The sequence below is a fragment of the Carica papaya genome, chromosome 1 (genome assembly GCF_054855325.1).
Source record: "Carica papaya isolate Zhongbai chromosome 1, ASM5485532v1, whole genome shotgun sequence".
Lineage (NCBI taxonomy): Eukaryota > Viridiplantae > Streptophyta > Magnoliopsida > Brassicales > Caricaceae > Carica > Carica papaya.
Genome location: NC_142309.1, coordinates 23935950 through 23957821, shown reverse-complemented (window position 1 = coordinate 23957821; position 21872 = coordinate 23935950). Strand labels below are relative to the sequence as shown.

The 21872-nt window shown below is 32.8% G+C and overlaps 3 protein-coding genes across 8 annotated transcripts; all 3 read left to right on the top strand.

Annotated features, from left to right (window-relative positions):
* The first annotated feature begins 813 nt into the window (after window positions 1–813).
* On the top strand, window positions 814–3647 carry LOC110816710 (sugar transport protein 10-like). 3 transcript variants are annotated; one of them, XM_022045013.2, is made up of 5 exons: window positions 814–831; window positions 1408–1756; window positions 1852–2177; window positions 2332–2961; window positions 3034–3647. In XM_022045013.2, exons 2-5 carry the CDS (start codon window positions 1621–1623, stop codon window positions 3508–3510), a joined length of 1569 nt encoding a protein of 522 aa, XP_021900705.1. In that variant the 5' UTR covers window positions 814–831; window positions 1408–1620; the 3' UTR covers window positions 3511–3647. The 3 variants fall into 3 exon arrangements, with proteins under 3 accessions (XP_021900705.1, XP_021900703.1, XP_088077757.1); XM_022045011.2 differs by lacking the exon at window positions 814–831 and adding an exon at window positions 1192–1262; XM_088221631.1 differs by lacking the exon at window positions 814–831 and having other exon boundaries at window positions 1206–1756.
* Window positions 3648–4051: 404 nt separating this feature from the next.
* LOC110816621 (dihydrofolate reductase) lies at window positions 4052–7487 on the top strand. Of its 2 annotated transcripts, none has more exons than XM_022044881.2 (6): window positions 4052–4670; window positions 4789–4887; window positions 5037–5078; window positions 5221–5290; window positions 6921–7022; window positions 7163–7487. In XM_022044881.2, the coding sequence occupies exons 1-6, from the start codon at window positions 4440–4442 to the stop codon at window positions 7222–7224; spliced, it is 606 nt and encodes a 201-aa protein (XP_021900573.1). In that variant the 5' UTR covers window positions 4052–4439; the 3' UTR covers window positions 7225–7487. The 2 variants fall into 2 exon arrangements, with proteins under 2 accessions (XP_021900573.1, XP_021900572.1); XM_022044880.2 differs by having other exon boundaries at window positions 4073–4670; window positions 5161–5290.
* A 1149-nt stretch (window positions 7488–8636) lies between these two features.
* On the top strand, window positions 8637–18291 carry LOC110816620 (pyridoxin (pyrodoxamine) 5'-phosphate oxidase). Of its 3 annotated transcripts, none has more exons than XM_022044879.2 (15): window positions 8639–8817; window positions 8892–9071; window positions 9184–9222; window positions 9625–9792; window positions 9868–9973; window positions 10561–10727; window positions 10877–11119; window positions 14108–14196; window positions 15438–15488; window positions 15591–15681; window positions 16758–16862; window positions 16941–17011; window positions 17210–17305; window positions 17789–17910; window positions 18021–18291. In XM_022044879.2, the coding sequence occupies exons 1-14, from the start codon at window positions 8677–8679 to the stop codon at window positions 17853–17855; spliced, it is 1614 nt and encodes a 537-aa protein (XP_021900571.1). In that variant the 5' UTR covers window positions 8639–8676; the 3' UTR covers window positions 17856–17910; window positions 18021–18291. The 3 variants fall into 3 exon arrangements, with proteins under 3 accessions (XP_088077756.1, XP_021900571.1, XP_088077755.1); XM_088221629.1 differs by having other exon boundaries at window positions 17789–17926; XM_088221630.1 differs by lacking the exons at window positions 16758–16862; window positions 16941–17011; window positions 17210–17305; window positions 17789–17910; window positions 18021–18291 and adding an exon at window positions 16609–16751 and having other exon boundaries at window positions 8637–8817.
* The last annotated feature ends 3581 nt before the right edge of the window (window positions 18292–21872 follow it).

Sequence of the window (21872 nt, the reverse complement as noted above, 5' to 3'; positions counted from 1 at the left end):
ATTTGGATTTCATTTTGTTATTATTGTCTCAATTTTTAATAAAAATTAGTCTTCATATTTTTCTAAAAAATATTTATTTAATTTTTTTACTAAGTACTGTTATCATTAAGATGTGTGTGGCATATTAAATTTAATAATAAATATTTTTTTAATTAAAAATATTTTAATTTTATATTATATTATACATCTAATTTTACACTTAAAAAACCGATCAGTTTAAGTTAATTCATAATTTTTAAAAATATAATCAATATTTAAATATTAATATAGTAAAATTTTTATCAAATTTGAATGAAATTTCATATTTAAACTTTTATATCATAATTGCTTATTGTTCTTCCATATAAGTAAGAAATGTGACAGAAACCAATTATTGTTTGATTGGATTCTTAGTAATTCTTTTATTTTGTAAAGGATTATAAATTTTAATTTTATTATATATTCTCATATTATTATTAAAAAAATTGTATTATAATTAATGTGTAATTAGAATTATATTCGATGAAAAATATTTTAACCGATATTAGTTTTCTATTTTTTTTTTGTAATTTACTAAAATTAATTTTATTATAGAAAGATATGGATAAAGATTAATACATAAGAGTCAATTATAACAATAAAAAAATAAAATAATTTTTTGTTTACCAACTCATCGTATTAATCCCGATTGAACTAAGGATAAGGACAATGATTGGATAATTCATAACTAATACAAACTATATATATGTGTGTACGCATATCTCTCTCCCAAACTCATCCATTCAATTGGGTAATATGGAATACATTCATTGTCATTTTTTGAGCGCCTTCAAAAATTTATCTTTGTTAGAAGTACGTAAAAATCTAGCATTTTTCACTTGTAGATTTTTATTTTTCTCAAATAGTTAGTAACATGTACGTGCATCCTCGGGTAGTTTTGAATTGAACTATATTTTTCGGTGCTTTCATCTAAAAATTATATTTGTGATATTTTAATTTATTTTTACGTATCATTTATTAAATGAATGCATCATATCTCCAAAATGTAATGAAAGGAACACCCATGTGCATAAATCCTCACGCGAGAGGTCCCAGGTGACAGCTTGGGTCAACTTTCATGGGAGGTACCTGTATATCCTCCATGCATGCTTGGTAATTGCGTATCCACATGTGTCTATTATACATATTATAGATATATATATTTATATTAAGCTGCATAAACTAACATATAAGAGAGAGATTTTGCGGATCGATGCACGAGCACATGAATACACATTGATAGAGTTTATCTCTTTCTTATTACTATAGAAATTTCCACTTTCATGATATATTTTATATACATATTCGGCAATATATATGTATGTATGCAAACTAGTCAATGCATGTCCATTTATATATGTTTTATATATTGTAATTTTGTCTTTGCAGTTAAACCTGCCACTGGCTAGCTCCAAAATCCAAATATAGAAAAGCACTGAACAAGTTTCTATTTGAGAGATTAGAGGGATAATTAAGGTTCGATCCTTGAAGTTTTGTGTCACAGATCTATATACACACGTGTGTAGATATATATATCGACTAAGATTCAAGGTGCCGAGCACAAATTGACCGGCCGGACACTGTTTTACTGCATTAACGAAAATGGCCGTTGGAGGTTCTGTCCCTCAAGGTCCGACGGGAAGAGAGTACGAAGGTGGCGTCACTGCTTTTGTGATCATCACTTGTATAATTGCTGCTATGGGAGGTCTCCTCTTTGGTTACGACATTGGCATTTCAGGTTCGGCATTTATAATTTATATCTTCTGTGTTTCAACTTTGAACTTAATCATGAAGGTTCAACCAATTTCAATGGTGGTTTATTATGATTTGCAGGGGGGGTGACATCTATGGAAGAATTCTTGACGAAGTTCTTCCCACAAGTGCTGAGAACAATAAATGAAAAATCCGCACATGATACCCAGTATTGCAAATACGATAACCAGTTACTGCAACTATTCACTTCTTCTCTCTACATTGCCGCACTCGTAGCTTCCTTCTTCGCTTCGACGGTGACACGTATTTTCGGCCGGAAAATCTCTATGTTCACCGGCGGCGTTGCTTTTCTCATTGGTGCGTTTCTTAACGGGTTCGCATCGAATATCGAAATGCTAATTATCGGTCGCCTGTTCCTCGGCGTCGGTGTTGGATTTGCTAATCAGGTCTACAATCAATCTCACAGCTTATTCACTAATGTTCTGTTTTCGTGCTAGATATTAATCAATTGATCTATGAATGAATTATTATTAATTCTGATTTATCCCTGCGTATCACATCCATGAATTTGAATAAAAAAAATTAACTAATTTGCTGCAGTCTGTTCCGGTTTACCTATCGGAAATGGCTCCGGCGAAGATGAGAGGAGCACTCAACATCGGATTCCAAATGGCAATTACTATTGGGATCCTAGTGGCGGGTCTGGTAAACTACGGCACAGCACAAATCGAAGGCGGATGGGGGTGGCGAATTTCTCTGGGTCTCGCCGGCGTTCCGGCGGCCATGATGACAATCGGGTCATTTTTTCTTCCCGACACGCCCAACTCGATCATCGAAAGAGGACACGTCGAGGAAGCCAAGAAAATGTTGCAGAAAATTCGCGGCACGAACAACGTTGACGAGGAGTTTCAAGACCTTCTCGAGGCCAGTGAAACTGCCAAGAAAGTGAAGCATCCATGGAAGAACATCATGCGGCGAAGATACAGGCCCCAGCTCGTCCTCTGCATACTGGTTCCATTTTTCCAGCAGATCACCGGCATTAATGTCATCATGTTCTACGCGCCGGTACTGTTCAAAACACTTGGCTTCGGTGACAATGCTTCGCTCATGTCTGCTGTCATCACCAACTCGGTCATCTGCGGGGGAACAATCGTCTCCATTTTCTGTGTCGATAGATTCGGAAGAAAGGTTCTGTTCATTGAAGGCGGTGTGCAAATGATCATCTGCCAGGTAATTAATTAATTAATTAGTCATTTTTTGCTTGACTTTTCTTAATTATTCTTATAATTTTCTTCCCTGCAGATCGCAGTGGGAGCCATGATAGGGTCAACATTTGGCGCTGACGGTCAAGGGAAATTTTCAAAGCTCGAAGCCGATATTCTCTTGTTCTTGATCTGCGCATACGTAGCAGCATTTTCATGGTCTTGGGGTCCATTAGGCTGGTTGGTGCCGAGCGAGGTTTGCCCTCTTGAGATCCGATCAGCCGGACAAGCCATTAACGTGTCGGTCAACATGCTCTTCACGGCGGTCATTGCTCAGGCCTTCCTTACACTGCTCTGCCACATGAAATTTGGTCTCTTCTTCTTCTTCGCCGCGTTTGTGGTGATCATGACGATCTTCGTCGTCATGTTCTTGCCGGAGACGAGGAACGTTCCGATCGAGGAGATGAACATGGTGTGGAAGGCCCATTGGTTCTGGGGAAAATATATCCCCGATGAAGCTATCATCGGCAACCATGGAGCCAACCAGACTTGGACGACGAAGGCTGCCGATTGCTAACAGATGTTACTGGGTCTTTTAAAATGTCATATTAGGACAATGGTTTGACGACGTCGTTTTGCTTTTTCCCTGACGCCAATTTGTGTAAAGTGCAAAATTGCTGGCATTAATTGTTTGGTTATATGTTTTTTTTACAAGATTCTGCTTCTTTTTTTATTATTATTATTTTCTTTCCGTTTTCAGTTTGAAATTGATTATGTTTTTAGGGATTCTTGTGCCACAAATATTTTTAAAATAACAAAAATATTTTAGAGTTGAAATATATATAGTTTATTTTCAATTAAAATTATTTTTGAGTTCAATTTTTATAATTTTATAAGTAATTTTTAGTTTTTGGTACAAATTATAAAAATATTTATTTTAATTTATAAATTAACTATTTAAAATCTAAAACATAAATATTTATTATGATATTTTTACAATATTACAACATAAAAAAGAATATTATGAAATATTAAAATATAAATTTTTTCATTATAACAAAAAAATTAATATGTGGTCCATTTGCCATGTTTTTCATAACGAAAACGGAAGTTTTTATTTAGAGCCAAACGCGGCATGGAGCATCCAAATTGAATGCTGCTTCCGCGTAGTTGTCACGCCCCATTTACCAAACGGCCGGTTTCATGCCTGACTAACTAACAGCCTCGAGCGATCACAATCGTTGATTAGAATATTTTCCTCCTTCTCTACCGTCGATTTTCTTGACCTTCTAGATCTCCTCACTTGCCAAGTTATTTGAAACCGCGCCCAACAATCTCCCCACCTCGTTCTGGTTTGTTTTGGTTAGTGAATCCACGCGCGCCCGTTCCCACACTGACAAAAAGGTCTCCCTCTCTCTCGCTCTCTCGGTATATATATATAATCCAACGCCTCTCCGGAACTAGAGGAACTATAATTGAGAAGAAAAGAAGCCTTGAAACTGAAATATGGGTAGTGAAAGCTGTGAAAATACTCTTCTGAAGAAACCAAGATTTCTATGCCTTCATGGTTTCAGAACAAGCGCGGAGATTATGAAGAAACAGATGGGGAAATGGCCTGAACTCGTACTCGATAAACTCGATCTCGTCTATTTAGATGCGCCGTTCCCGGCCGAAGGAAAATCTGACGTTGAAGGAATTTTTGAACCTCCTTACTACGAGTGGTTTCAATTCAATAAGGTTTTATTTTTTATACTCTCCCCTTCCATGGTTCTTTTCCCCTTTTATTTGGATTGAGTTTATGATGGTTTTTCAAATTTCTTTGTTCCATGGGTTTCTTTTTTCTTCATTCCTTCAGGAGTTTACGGAGTATACTAACTTTGACGAATGTCTTCCATATATCGAGGATTTTATGATTAAGCACGGACCATTCGATGGTCTCCTGGGTTTCTCGCAGGTAGGCGGTGAATGTTATTGGTTCTTAATTCTGTTAAGTTCTTAAGGAAATGGAGGATGGTTTTACATATTTTTCTTTGCTGGATTGACTAATTCGCACCGTAACAAAACAGTGATTGATAATATTTTCTATTACATGAACAATTCTAGGGAGCGATACTGTCGGCTGGATTGCCAGGCCTGCAAGCAGAGGTATGTGTAAATTTTCTTGCTGATGTTATTCTTTTTGTGGACGCAAATGATAGAAATAGAATTTAAGGTTTGTAATTTACAGGGATTGGCTCTTAAGAAAGTACCTAAAATAAAATTTCTTTTAATAATTGGTGGGGCAAAGTTCAAGTCACCCTCCGTGGCTGATAAGGCGTATGCTTCTCCAATTGAATGTCCGTCTCTCCACTTTTTAGGTATGAATTTTTGTTTTTGTTTTTTTTTTTTCAAAAAATATATATTATATTTATGTATTTGTGCTTAAATATGGAATACTTCGGAAATTTCTATTTAAGAAAAAACAAACAGTATAAAGTGATGATTGTAAAATATAAACAGCTGTTTTTTAAAAATATAATTAAAAACATGTATTTGTTAATTTATGTTATTATATATACTGTTATTTTTAAGTACACAATAATTTTTTGTCTCAAGGGGTGGCCGTAGCAGAATCCATGTATTCTAGTTAAGATCTTTCATTTTCCTCTTAAATTGTTGAAAAAGACTGTGTAAGACTCATTTGTTCTGTAAAGAATGTCATGACTGTATATGCTGAAAGGTTTATTTGCTTTTAATGTCAAGTTAATAAATGTTTGAGTATGAGTCAATTTTGATACTTGGGCGAGCAAATTCTAGCCTTTAAAGTAGTTTTAACCTTTGACCGCAATCTGGGTCGTTTAACTGTAAGCTATTGGTCAAAGTTATCTGTTATTTTATTGTATGAATTAGGCTATACGATCATATGCTCCATCAAGTTGAATCAGTAAACCACTGTCGGTCTAACTCTATTGTTTAATATAGTATTAGAGGTAGAGACTAGCTTCTATATTACGATATCATTCTATTCTTGTTAATTTTACATTTAGGGTGGGTTTGTACTTATTTTTTGGTATGATGAATTTGCAGGTGACTTTTGTTCTTAATGTTCAGCTTAATGAACCTAACTGTGAGGGTATCTTATTCTATACATAATAATTGGAAGTTTTTCTGTTAGCTTAAACATTTAGGAAAATAAGTGTAACTTCATTATTTAACAGATTTCACATGATGCGTGAAATACATAGTGGTTTCAATCATGCAACTTTTGTTATCTATGAAATGAAGAGGAAAAATGTAGAAATAGGCTCACTGCAAGAACTGTTTTATGAATTAGAGCATGGCATACTGAAGCTCTAGGCAATTGTAGGTGAAGGATGTCTTGTGGTATTAATAAAGAGCTCTCCATTTGATTAGGTTATATCTTAGTCACTTAACCTTCCTAAATGATGGCTAATGAAACAGAAACTAACCTCTGAATATTATATTATATTTTGTTGTCTTTACTCTTCACTGAATGCAGTTCTATATTCTGTTGGCTGACAAGATAAAGTGTTATAAATCTTGCGGTTAAAATCAGCCTTGTTTTATATAAAATTTTTCTTTAATTGTTTTTAGTCCATGTTTGAGGCTTTTAACCCATATGTATATTATTCTCATTTCCAAAAACATTTGAAGAAAACTTAGACCTGGAGGTTTGAGGCTTTTAGCCTCCATGTACATTCCCATTGCCGAAACCATTTAAAGAAAACTTAGACCTCGGCTATTCTATCTGAAAAAGTGTAATTTTCCCACTCAAAATCAAACCTGGGCTTCCATATTACACGGTGGAAATAATCTCAAAGTAATTTAACAATGATGTCTATATCCCGGCCTTTCCATTGGAGAAGCTGGAACTGAGGCTTTGAGTCCTGTATGTACTCACAACAAAGTGATCTTGTGTTTGTTTGCTATATTGTTCCCCGTGCATTATTGTCTCCAGTTGATATTAATAAAGATGTATTGCTGCAGGAGAGACTGATTTTCTGAAGCCATATGGAATTGAACTCATAGCATGTTGCTCAGATCCTGTCACAGTTCACCATCCCAAAGGTCACACGGTACCAAGGCTTGGTAATTTTATCTAGTAACCTTTTATTTAATTCCCCTTTTTATTCTAGTGTTCATTTCTTCTCCAGGTTGAACACATCACATCTATTGTTTTAGAATTATTCTATTAATGGTAGAAATTTTTATTGTTTTTTACATTTCAGATGACAAGAGTTTGCCTGTCGTCCTTGGCTTCATCGAAAGAATTCAAAAGATGTTGATTTAGAAGGAAGAATGAAGTAAATGATTCTGAGGGATATGCATTTGTAGCATAATAATATTAATGAATATGCTTTACGGCTCATTTTAACACCATAAAAATTTAAGAACATCGCTTTGTTTTCATTTTTGTTTTTATGTTCTTTCCACGGCACCATTTTTTAACCAGTTATCAGATGCCCATCTCACTTTGTACTGCTGTACAATCAGGAGAGAAGGATGTGTAGTATACTTTTTGCTTTGGATTATTTAAAAGTATTTTGAAGTGTAGGTAATATGTTTTTTATTTCAATTAATAATACAATGATATATTAATTAAATACTTTGTATTTTATTTAAAAATTATAAATTTAAATTTTATTGATGATATGGAATTAATTACTTTATAAATATATTATGATTTAATAGTGATTAATTTATAATATTTAACTTAATTAAATTAAAATTTATAAATTTATTTTATTTTTTATTAAAATAAATATTATGTAATAATAAAATTTTTTTGAACAGTATGTTAAAAGTTATTTGAAATGTACATACCTGGAAGGATTTTATTGTATTTTCTATAAGCATACCTGGAAGTAGTTAAATGTTTAAAAGAGCTAACCAAATCCTTAAAATGCTTATAAATACACTTAGGTGCTCAGAATGCCTAAAACTGCATATTATTTTATATGCAACATGTATCATGTATACACACACACAGACAATGTGCATATAAATTATATACAAAGTGTATTTCTTGTATATTTGTATATGTACACTGCATATACAGTGTATGTATATATATATATATGCAATAAAAATACATTATATCTAAGAGTTTGAGTCTTTGAATTCAGACTTTTGGGTCCGGTAAAAGTTTTTCACCTAAACAAAAGTGGAGGTTAGAAATTCAACTTTTGATTAGTGCACCATTAAATATATATTATATTGCATTAAAAATAGTTTTTATTTGATATGTACTAATATTTTATAATTGTTTTAAAATTAACAAACTTATGTTACATATTAATTTATGGAAATATATAAGAGTTCATATTTGTGATATGAACAATGCACAAATAAAATGCTTATAGAAAATATAATATCTAAACAAATTTTAATTCTATTATCTATTTTCCACTATTATTTTTTTCTAGCGTTGACCAGTTTATATATATTTTTGAATAAAACATATATAAATTTAAAATAAAAATGAACACATTTTTATCAAAGAAAGCCTTAAAATATAAAAACTTGTAATCTCTGATCCAGTAAAAATTATAAATCACAATAAAACGAACTAATGGACAACTGCCTGTTCAACCGGACTTGAAAGGAGCATTTGTCATCAGGCATCGGCCCACGGAGCAGACATTATGGACCAAAAGCCGGGAGTCCAGAGAAACCCACAACTAAAAGCGGGCAGCAATTACCTCTGCTTGGCTGAAAATGGTGAGGAGCAAGTACAAAAACAATGTGGTCAGCTATACGCAAAACCAGAGCGATGACACGGTTGCTTGTCATCCAATCACTTCCTTTCTCTTATAGCAAGCCTCCATTTCCATCTGCACACCCTCACTCTTTCCAGAACCATCTCTTTTCACTCTCCCGTTCGGTAACTCTCTCTCTCTCTCTCTCCCTTTATATATATGTATACATGCAGTTAACAAGAGAAAGCTGTTTGTATAGGGTTCTTTTCCTGCGAAAATTTGGAGTCCCTCAATCCGTGCATTTTGTTCAAAATCATCTGAAGTGAAACCAGGAAGCATGCAAAATCCGGAATCGATATCGTACCTTACGCAGCGAGAAGCTGCCGAGATCGATGAGGAACTCATGGGCCCTCTTGGCTTTAGCGTCGATCAGCTCATGGTCAGTGTGCTAAGATTTTTTTTCTCTCAGAACTATGTGATTTCGTTTAGTTTCTACTAATTTTCCTTAAGCTCTTTATCTTATTAAACATGCGTGTTTCCGTTAATTATAGGAATTAGCTGGTCTAAGTGTGGCGACATCGATAGCAGAGGTAATACTTTGGCAATCTATTTTTTATTTTTGCCTCTTGCTTGTTCTGTAAGTAGGCAGTTGATTATAGATCCGAACAGAGTAGAAGAATTCGAAAACGTCGGCTGGAATATACTCTTTTATAAGTGGCAAACGTTGTGGTGCCTGTTGAACAGATAGTTATTGCTTTTTTCCTCGTCTACCTACGTGTATTCATTTATTTTATTTATGGCGAGAATGAGAAGCTTTTGTGTTTCGTTGCTTCTGATTCTCGAGAAGCTTTGTGTTTCATTGCTTGTGACCTTTAATTTAATTATCTAGTGTGCTTGCTAGCTTCAAGCTTCATATCTTCCCATCCCTTAACATTTTTGTATGAAATGCAATGAGATCGGGCTTTCTGCTTGTAAATCAAATTATTTGACAGGTCTACAAGCCAAGTGAGTATAGTCGTGTTCTTGCAATTTGTGGTCCTGGGAATAATGGTGGAGATGGTCTGGTAACTGCTCGTCATCTGTACCATTTTGGATATAAACCTTCTATATGTTATCCGAAGCGCACCCCGAAGCCCCTTTACACTGGTCTGGTTACTCAGGTAGAGGATGTCTCTTGTCTTGAATTATACTTGGACCATAAGTTAAAAGTCTAATTTAATTCAATGATTTTGTAGCTGGAATCACTATCGGTCCCTTTCTTGTCTGTGGAAGATCTGCCTGCAGACTTGTCTAAGGACTTTGACATTCTAGTAGATGCCATGTTTGGATTCTCATTCCATGGTACGTCAGTTTTGAACTTTTGTTCCTGTAATGCTCTTTGTATTGCTTTAATGATTATGTATAAGTGCAATTCTGATCACCATTATCCACATATGATAATTTTTTCCGGACTCCTAAAAGATTTTGAGCTATTAAAAACATTTGTCTGATTAGGTTTTTTTCTCATTGAAGTATCTGTCAGTATCCATGAAAAAGGCGAGCATGCAAGTTTGAACAAATTACTTTTGCCCCATGGGAATTGAACTTCTATTTTTTTATTCAATCACATTCCTCCTCTTCTAATTTCTGCTAATTTGTTTATTTATATTGAAATTACTGTTTTCAACGCCTTCATGTAATGAAGAATCTGTTCAATGTTTTCTATGCTTATTGTCATCTTGGTCTGAGACCTTCAAATTTTTAGGTCCAAACATATCTAATCACTAGTTTGCAGTTTCAGATTAGACCAGGTTAAGCTTTTACAGTTCTTAGGTTGCTGCTGTTTTTGCTTAGTCTAGAGTAAAAAGTCATCTGCATTGTCCATATGTGATAAAAAACACTTTATTGAATTTGCGTATTATCTAAATTCAACATATCATATCCTTCAGGAACTCCAAGGCCACCTTTTGGTGATCTGATTCAAAAGCTAGTTAGTTTGCATGGTTATGATCAGGCATGTCCCAAACCTCCTGTCATTGTGTCTGTGGATATTCCTTCTGGGTGGCATGTTGAAGAAGGAGATGTTGGTGGTGAAGGAATTACACCTGATATGTTGGTATGTCTTTGATGGAAAGCTTAAATTGCTTCTTCCCACTGTATCTTTTGGGAGACTGCAGTTTTATTTGGGAGAGTTAGGCGAACATGCAATTATTCAAGCATACCTATTGAGTAACTCTCTTGCTGAAGAATTTTAGCTCTTTGTAGGTCTCTTTAACTGCTCCGAAGTTGTGTGCAAAGAAATTTCGTGGTCCACACCATTTTTTAGGAGGTAGATTTGTTCCCCTGTCAATTGTGGACAAATATAAGCTTGTGCTTCCTTCTTATCCTGGGACATCTATGTGTGTCCGAATTGGAAAGCCTCCTCAAATTGATATATCAGCCCTCAGAGAGAACTATGTATCTCCAGAATTACTGGAGGACCAGGTGGAATCCGATCCCATTGATCAGGTATAAATTTAGGTAACAAATTACCTGCTTCCCTCACTTCTCTTTATGATTTAGATTCTTTTTCTCTTTAGGAAAATTTTCTTTAAAAAAAAAAAGGTAAAAGCCAGTAGCTATCTATTACAGTTCCTAGTTTGTGATTGAGCTATGGCTTTAGCTAAAATCAAGTTGGGCTCAGAATGTTTACAGGTTTTCCTGCCTTTATAATCTATTTTCAAAATTAGGATAAGGTCATTACCAACAATGTCTACATTTAGAAACAAAGAAGTTAATCTTTTTCTAGACCAAAATTCCTTTTAATCTTTCAATCCCAAAACAACATTTAACTGCATATGTTTACTAGAAAACCATAAAACTAACAAGCAACAGAATAAGTAACCATCCACAAGCAATAAAACTACCCAATTACACGAGTAACTGACCACGAGCGAACCATAAACTACCTCAATGCATTAATAGTTACCAACAACTAAGAAAAAAATTAGCTGTCACCAAAATTTAACATAGAACATTCTGAACCGCTGGGAATAAATGGACAGAACTGAAAATGAACCACCTAATCATCTTGCCATCGCTTGCCAACTTCAGCCCATAACACTATCTATGGTATGATGTAGGACAAAAAGAGTTTGAGCATTATATTTAGAGAAAATTAAAAATCAAAATTGAAGATCTCAAATCTCAATAATCAAATCACTAACCCGTTATTCCTAATTAGCGGTACTAGATTACAATCAAAACAGAAATTCTTAAGACAATCTAGGAATTATACTTAGAAAATAAACTGATTAATTGAAATAACCTATAATCGATAATAACTATATAAGATCCTAACTATATAGGACAGTCTATAGATACTAGTTCCTTAATAAATTAAATACCTCAATAATACGTAGACCTTACAATTATATAAATATATCTTTTTTTGAGTAAATTGTGGGAACTTGATCTTTTAGTAAAAATTATATAATCACATCCTAGTATTGAAATATGTCAAATGCAATAGTTCTGCATCCTTCTGTCCATTTGGTAGAAGCTCGATTTCGAGTTTTGAAATATTAAAGTAGAAATAATTAATTAGAATTTGTCTTCCTAGCAATTGAAACTTGCAAAACTTGAGATTATCGTGAGAGAACTAGAATTCTTCCAAAATTAAGAGGTCTGAATATGCTGTGAAACAATTAAAAATAATAAAATCTGTAGAAGGAAGAATAGCCAAAGTTTCTTTATGCCATTAGGAGCTAAAGAAGTTTTTAGGGTAGCTCGATCTGATACGGCTTCTTTTGTCTTAATGGAGTTCAAATAGACTAGATTATCCATTTCCTCCTCAGTTACCTTACTTGTGTTCATGCCTTCGGTATCATTACTTCATTTTTGGTGACAATGTTGCACTTTAATAAAACTTTGCTCACTCACCAGTTCATTCCCCTTGGCATCCTTTACTTGTTCATCATGTTCTACTGAAGTTTTAGGTCCTTGTGTGATAGAAGATTCAAAATTTTCTTGACCAAGTGCCTTTATCTTTATTTTAAACATATCAATGTTATTACTGAGTTCTTGAGTAACTGATTTTAAAGCTTCTGAATCAGTTTTAGAAGGACAATAATTGTCATGTTATTCCTTTGACTTTTTTTCTCTTATGTGTGGAACATTTGTTTCCCCTATTTTAGGCATCAGAAAATAATATTGGAATTTCATTTAATAATATCTATAACATAAGCAGTATCCTTGGAGAGAATTCCAAACTTCATCTTCATAAAGTGAAGTAAGTCACAAAAGCTTGTACTGTTGAATTTCAACTAATTTTAAGTTTCTCCACATATTTATATTATCAAAATTTTCCTATATATATGTTGATATTATCTTTTAAATCATCTTTTGTGACTGAACCATATGTCTTGTAGAATGTAACTAAAAGAACACTAACCTGTTCTTGTTTTAATTAGTTGCTTTTTTGTATGCTAAAGAAATGTTTAATACAGTAAGTCCAAGCACATTTTGTCCAACTTATCCTGAAACGAACTTCCAAATCAGAAAGAACAGTTTAAAACCCAGAAAATTTCAAAGTTGTGGCTCATAGTTGCTTGAAAATGGCTCCAAAAAACAACTAAGCTCCCGGGGCAGCTCAGCTTAAGAGGTGGCTCAACTCTAGAAGTGGCTAACAAAATATTTCACTACAACTCCCAGCAGTGATGTCATGGCACAACTTTTCAGTAATCTTCAGGCGTCAGGTTTCCCTTAGAACTTAAGTGGCAAGGAAGCTTGAGTTTCAGCAGAGCAGCAGCGGGCAACACCATTTTTAGCGAGTGTGGCAGTTTCTAGCAAATTTGGAGGTTGAGGCTTGGAGGCAGGCCTATGGGTGTTGATGGTTGTGATGGTGACAACCACCTCCTGGTGAGGCTAGGAAATGCTTGTAGTTGACAGTCTTTGTCTAGGTTTTTCTTGCAATGACTTTTAGGGTTAACAGTTTGGAGTCTGTTATGTTTTCTCTTTATTTTTCCTCTTTGGTACTAGATTATGAAGTTTGGATGAGAACTATGAGGGTGTGATGAGTTGGAGTTAGGTTCTAATACTAATTTTTGTAGGATAAAGACAGGTTGAACACAATACTCAGAGAAAATTTATTAATAACCAAAACTAAAGGTCCCATATCTCAATAATCAAATCAATAACTCAATATTTGCATGATAGTTATATAAATAGTCCATCAAATCATTAAAATAGGTACCTGTTTATAGATATCAAATTACTGTCATAATAGGAATTCTCAAGTCTATTTAGAAATTTCTACTAAATAATGGGGAATAACTAAATAAGATCCTAATTAAATAGGAGGTAGTAAATTCATACCATAACCAAGCCTATAGATATAGTTCCTAAATAAGATAAACATTTTAACAATATATAAACACTAAAATTATATAGATATATCTTTGTATTGAAATTTGTTCACTTAGAATCATGTTGTCCAAAACATTGCCTGCCTTGCAGTTCCGCAAATGGTTTGATGATGCAGTTGCTCGTGGATTGAAGGAACCAAATGCTATGGCTTTGTCAACTGCTGGCAAGGATGGAAAACCGTGAGTTCTCTGCTTTGAATTCATTGACTGATAATGTTTGAGATTCTTCTAATAGTGGAACTATATGATGGTTATGAGAAGTTTCAAGATAGATTTTGTTAAAGATGCTTTTCTGGTTTTTTCATCTTTTTGTGGACTCAAAATGATAACTTATTTGGTTCCAAGGACCATTCAATTCCACCTTTAACTTGAATTCTTTGGCTGATGGATTTCAAATTTCTAGCTACTAAAGTAAGAATTAGAAATCCATCCACAAATATAAAAGTGCAGTTGATTCAGAAATGAAAATTACGATCCAATTTTACATGCAAAGTTCTAGTAATTAAGTACAAGAATATGGTAGGAGTTTAATGGAAATTGATCAAACAGAGAGTGAGATAATATTGGAATAATAGATTAATGCAAGGCTCAGGGGAAATGACATGTGAAAATTTGTTAACTGGATTATATATTGTTATATATGGCTTGTGATTATAATGGTGCATTCTTGCTGTCATTAAAGTCATAACGTTATTATTCAAACAGCAGGAGAATTGACACATGAAAAATTGTTAACTAGAGTATATATTTTGTCATAATATTTTGGATTAGAATGGTGTATTAGTCATTAAATTCCTAATTTCATATTTCAAACAGATCCTGATTACCGGTAGTACAACATATGTGAATATCAAGATGCTATCTTTATTGTTGAAATATAGGTACTCATTGCATATGGAGGTTCTGCAGTTGCATCCATCCTCATTTATTTATTTTTTCTTCATGCTTATCACAAGGCAACACACAGCCCAACTCCCTTTTGCAGAAAGAGAAAAAACACTATTCACTTCTTGAGGGTGTTTTCATCATTTTCTACTTTGTTTCTTATGTTGGTTTCTGGTTTTGAGAGGATTAAAAAGACAACAAGAAAAGAATTAGTTTCCTGATTTTAAAAGGTTGCAGTTTTAACTTTTATAGGTTTTTAGAATTCAGAGTTTGAATGAATGAGAAAGCTTATTTGTTCAGTTCCATTTCCTTTTTCTGTTAGTTTGTTTCTTTCCTATATGCACAAGAAGGTATCCTGATTTCCAATATATTATCAACTTCTTTGAATAAACAGATATAAAGACATGTCAAAGTGCTCCACTTAATATTCTTTCCATTATTTAAAATGTTTGTATTAATCTCATTTTTTTTCTCAGTATTATCGTACCAAGGAAGTAGTTGAGCTTTTTAATTCACTCTGTTGACCTTTGCTACAGCTCATCAAGAATGGTGTTACTAAAAGGATTCGACGAGGATGGATTTGTCTGGTTGGTTTTGCCATTATTAATGTGCTTGTGGATTAAGTTGCCAGTCTTTTCTTTTTTCTGCATATTGTCCTTAATCTTTCTTCTACGTTCACCTAAATCCAGGTACACCAATTACAGAAGTAGGAAGGCACGTGATCTGTCTGAAAATCCCCATGTTTCACTTCTTTTTTACTGGGATGATCTTAATCGGCAGGTAATGTTACTTTCCATTGTAAACTATCTTGATCTTTGTCAACAATTAATATGATTTGTGACTTTTAGGGAATTTTTAATATTCATTTGAAAGTGATGGTTATGTGTTATACCTGTCATCATTAATTAATAACATTATAGTTCATGAATCGCATATGCTTTAGCTGCTGTAGCCCCCTCTTGTTTCCATATTGGAAAATTTGGGATCTAGCCTTGCATTGCCAGCTCATTATTCATGCCATACGCATCTAATTGGTACTGCAAAAGTAAGATAATAATAACCTTAAATCCGAATCGTTTAATAACCATATCATGATTTTCAAATCCAAAAACCAATATTTTTATAAATGGGTCTATCTATTTACATGCATATAACCTGTTTATTGAGTTAGATTAGTTATTTCAAACCAATTTGATATGTTTAACCCAATTGTTATTTCAAAAAATGTTTAACCCAATTGTTGAGTAGATAGTATGATTCAATCAACAGAATTCATATCTGGTATGTTTTATCTGTAATATTATGAAATAATTGTAAAACTCCAAACATCATGCATAATTCAAAACAAATTAATAATCTAAACGCTAATTAATAAATTATTTATTTCACCATCATTAATCATATTATTGGTATTCTCAGCATAATTAAAATAGAAGATTTGCAATTAGTAAATATGGACAAGTCATTATTTGTTACATTATCACTGAATGTATTTAAATTTTTTATCAGCTTAGTCATTATTTGTTGCATTGTCAATGTATTTAAATTTTTATGGGATTAAATGATTTTGACTGTATCTAAACAAATTAAGTGGGTTTAACAGGTTTAACGTGAATATTATCATTTCTAGACGGTTTAACTTATTTGTTACTTCAAACTGATGACAAGTATACTTTATATTCATTCTAAATGTTGCAATCGGTACAGGTCATTGAGCTGATCATGTCTTAGAAATTACATCTTTTCCAAACTCAACTTTTGAAGCATGCTCCACCTGAAAGCGGCACACATCAACCTTAAATGCAATTTTTCCGTTTCCAGTAAATTTTATTTGTTACTTTAACTCTGATTTCCAGGTAAGAATTGAAGGATCTGTCCAGAAAGTTTCAGATGAAGAATCTGAACAGTACTTTCATAGCCGTCCTCGTGGAAGTCAGATTGGAGCAATTGTTAGCAAGCAGGTTTCTTTTACTTTCTTTTTTCTTGGAAAGGTATAAGGTTATTTGCTTGCATGAACTCTGATCAGTTACTTCCAACAGAGTTCTGTTATTCCTGGAAGGCAAGTTTTGCACCAACGATACAAAGAACTAGTAGAAAAATACTCTGATGGGTGAGTTGATCAAATCTTGTTAACTCATTTGGTTAAAATGTTTATACTGGTGCGAGTGCCTTTTGTATTTTCAAGTTTATTAGGTGACCTTGTGTGATTTACAACTTGACATCTGAAGAGTTCACCATGAAAAGCCAAGAATGTTCTAACTTCCTCAGATGAATTTGGAAAAATATCATTTCTTTCTTTTATGTGCAGAAGTTTGATTCCAAAACCTATATATTGGGGAGGATATAGGCTTAAACCACACCTTTTCGAGTTTTGGCAAGGACAGCAATCTCGTTTACATGACAGGTAATATTTTGTTATTGACCAAGGAAAAGGGGGTTTTGGGGTTCCCATTCCCAGTTGTGCTCACCATGCCAGGTTTTAAGCTTTCTACAGTGGTTTAATGTGAGGATTAAAATCAGCTGTAGAGTCAAATTTGAGATTGAGTTTAGTTGGATGAAAGCATGGTTGATAAATTGAAGTTACACTTGCATGTGTTATTTTCTTATTGCTAATTATATTTGCTCAAGTTACATTGATTGATTATCACTATGCTAAAAATAAAAGTTATCTCAGGTTAGTTATTAGCATAACCTGATCAGATTGAATTTCTATGCAGAAGCACTTGCAAGCATGTTATGATTTTTTTTGTCTATAATAACTAAAAATTATTAGTAAAATGGCTCTGTCGGTGATCATATGAGAATCACTGGGTTCTCTCCCGGTAAGATTGAAGAAATGTTGTTGATGTTGGCTGACGGTGATGATACATGCACACTTGCTTGACAGGTTATTATATTCTCCACGAGAGATCAATGGAAAACGAGTGTGGAGAATGGATAGGTTGGCTCCCTGACTAGTATTCGCAGCTTCCTCGTTGTGAGTTGGATCAATTAGAGATTGATGGAAAAGTGAGTAGGAGAATTGGTAGGTTGACTCCTTTATTAGTATCCAGCTGCCTCACTGCGAAGTATATCAATGTGGTATTCCCGCCATTCATATCTTTTTTTTTCTCATGTAGGAAGATGCATTTATGCGCTCCCCTGATAGGCAGATCTCAGGATTTGTCTGGTACACATGAAAAATATGATTGTGCTGAATCAATAATGTGGTCTCAAATTTAGTGATTGGGGAAATTTTCAGTTTAATGGGTTGATTGTTGTATATCACATCATTGTTGAGGCAAAGAGAACAGTTCTTTCCTCTCAAATTTAATATTTTCAGGTCTTCAGTGGAGTGCTGTACATCCCAACGTTATTGATAGAAAAATAAAATTATTTTTCCCTCTGAAATTTCAAGGTGATATTCTAGCTTTCTTCTCTTTATTTGTTAAAATTATGATACATAATGCACGGGTCAAAATCTCTGATCTCTTTACATCTCAATATCACTATGGTGATTTCCCCATTTTGTATTTCGCTTTCTTGGAGGATTTTGATGCTTAGAGTTCAAGGTGATACTCTAGCTTCCTCTATATATTGTAGCCAATCAAAATCTCTGAGTTGTTTACTGATATAGATATTACTGAATGTTGATTTCCCGTTCGTATATTTGGCTTTCTCTGAGGATTTTGATGTCTAAATCTTTTATCCTGTCAAACATCTTGTCATTTTAGTTCAACAAGAACCCTAAGCCTGGTGTATATCCTACATGATCTTATCTTCTCTTTTTTCCTTTTTTGAGCCGCTATGTAATCTTATCTCTGGCTTTTCCATGATTAGAACCTTTCAAGACCTGCATTTCTTGAATTAATCTAGGAAGGTTGACAATAGTAGTTCTTTTGGTTTCTATTAGGAGTATCAGAACTCTAGATTTTCATTGCATATGAGAATCGCAGATTAGTATATATTTGAAATAGATCTAGGATTTTTGTTACGTCTAGTTAGAAACTTATTTTTAGTTTAATTAAAAGGGATGAAATTTTATTAGACTATGAGAAAAGATGTCAAACCAGAGAAATTGAATAGAACTTGAATAGTTTATTCTGGTAAAATTTATCAGATTTAATGAAATTCAGAATTTATTGTTTTTATTTTATTTTGGAAAACTCTATTTTAGCTAACCACAGTTTTTATCATTTTTTCAGTTAAACTAAATATGAAGTTCGAAATATATTCTACAAAAATTCTGTCATTTGTTACAAACATAGCCTTATTAGAATACTCATGTTGGTGAAGTGTCTGACTAGAATCCTTAATAAGTTGGCCATCCCTTTGACAGGGCCACCTCAATGCTCTAAATACCACAACTTTGTTTACGGGACAATTATGATGGTAAGTCACTTTAATTAGTGGACCTTAAAAACTTTGCATTATTTATATTCCATATTTCATGATTGGAACAGATTTGTTAATCGTTGATAACTACATGAATGCCATTATTCTAATCTCATCGTCTGTTGACACCATAGAAAAGTTCACAGTGTGTAAACAAAGTTGATAATCGTTCACAGGTAATATTCTGTATCTGTATCTGATCTTTTATTCTTATGCTTCAGTATAAATTCCAATTGAAAAATGTTAGCAAGGACCAAATACACTAATTGATCTTTGAACCTTTTAAATTTATTCAATTGGCTCGATGATATAGGTACTGCTGGTTCCTGTCAAAATTATCTTCATTTGTACAGAAAAATACAGAGTCAATCTGATTCCTTGCCTAAAAGCAACATAAGCCTTCAAAATTTTTTAAACCTAGCAATTTGGCTTTTTAGTAATTCCTTGTTCAGTTAGGTAGAAAACCATAGTTAAAATTTAGAACAAATAGCTTAGATAGAAGACATATTGAAGTAGTGCTTACGTGATAGCTACCCATATATAATGGTCATTTCCTTTCTTTTATTTCTTATTCATCAGCATATATCCCCACCCCCCCCCCCCTCCCCAAAAAAAAAATCAAAAGACTTCAAAGAAAAAAGATTGTGTGTACAAACAAAGCGGTTAGATTTTTTATTTTCAAACTGGTCTTGAGTTTGTCTTGAAGTTGGGAGGTTTTATTTTAATGGATGCTGCTTGAATTTTGATGATATTTGTTGCATTGATTACTGATGGAGGGTTGACGTCTATTACTATTGTGACCAAAGCCCGGGGGGGGGGGTCCGCCATGAAAAGAAATTATCGGCAGTTCCTTTTGACTGGGCTTGTACCTTGTCACCTTGACATGCTCTTCTTTTTTAAATTTTATTTTTCAAAGAGGGGCCAAATATTTGATTCTAGTGAGACCACCACATCACTGTTTTACCACTCCACTTTGAAAAGATGACGAGAGGGAGTTGAACTTTAAAAATGTATTTGCAGATGATTGGCTTTTTCTTTCTATTGATTTTTTTCTTATTCAGTTTTCTTTAGAAAATTTACTACTTTTAGTTTGATTTTTTATTTTTTATTTTTTTAAATTATAGATGAAATTATTGTTTTTTTTTTATCCCACATTAATTGTTAATTTCATTACTTTTTTATTATTCTTTTTGTTTTCTTTTAATTTTTTGTTATTGTATACAAAATTATTAACTTTCTAAACATTTTAGTGTTTTTGTTGAATAAACTTTGAATTTTATTAAATTCATCCATAAATTTATACTTATCTTAGTTAGGAATTATAAATTTTATATTTTTAAAAAAAAAATGAACTCCCATTAAAATGAAATTTTTTTTATAAAAATTAATTGTTATTTTTAATTTAAACTACTGATAAATCATTGTGAATGATTACAAAAGTTCCTAGCCTTTTAAAACAAGAGGATATTTGAATTGAAATACTAAATGATTTTTTATTTAAAATGAAAAACATTCTGATTTTTTTTTTTTTTTATATTAGTGATCAAATCACTGCATAAACTGAGAATTTGAATCCTAATCAGTTCTTCACTCAACAATACTGAACGACTTAGTGATTAACAGATTCTGAACTATTAAAAAGTTATAAGTTTTGAATTTGAATAATACCAAAAACTATTGGTTCAAAATTAAATTGCACCAAGTTGGACGAAACTTTTTTTATAAAAAAAAAGAAAAATCAAAGTATGTGTTTGTGAATATATATATATATATAGATATATATTCAACAAATATACACGATGGTTTGGGAATCTGATTCTATAGAAGTAGCTTTGTTTTACGGATCATTTGTATTGTGCTTACGTTTTTCTAACCTCCGCCAAAAACAAAAGGTTCCCTTTCCAAGATCTTAGCCAAAAGAGAATTCAACTTTCATCCCATCAACTATCATTTTCCAAAATCTTGTCACGATCAAAATTGCATGTATCTTCAGCAAATGGGTTTGATCAGGTTTCGGGCCAAAAAAAAAAAAGAGAGAATTTGGTAGAATCAGATGCTTGCTTTCTAACAAAAGTAAATTGGTCCTATAGAGACTTAGAAGTCTGTATCAGGTGGGGAAACATCACATAATGTGGACGAGACTGCTACTCTTCTTCAACTCCAGCTGATATTTTTATGAATATTATTTAAGATTTGACCGTAATCAATCACACACACACACATATATATATAAGGAATTTCACATATTTACACGTGATTTTTTTTTTTGAAATAATTTTATATTTAATATTAATATATATAATAATTATTTATTTATTCATATAATATAGAAATAATTATATATAAAAGTAAAACTAATGTGAAAATATAAGTAATAGGTATTGATAATCTAATGTAATAATATATTATAATTATTTATTTATTTAATTTTATTATGAATTTTCTAAATTTAAGAAGAAAAAAAAGTTGGAATACACAAATAATTAATATAGAAAAACCACATGTTTAAAAAAATTAGTTTATAACAGATTAGTCTTGCTAGAAAGAGCCAACTTATATAATATGCCTTAATAATAAATTGTACCAAACGGCACGTC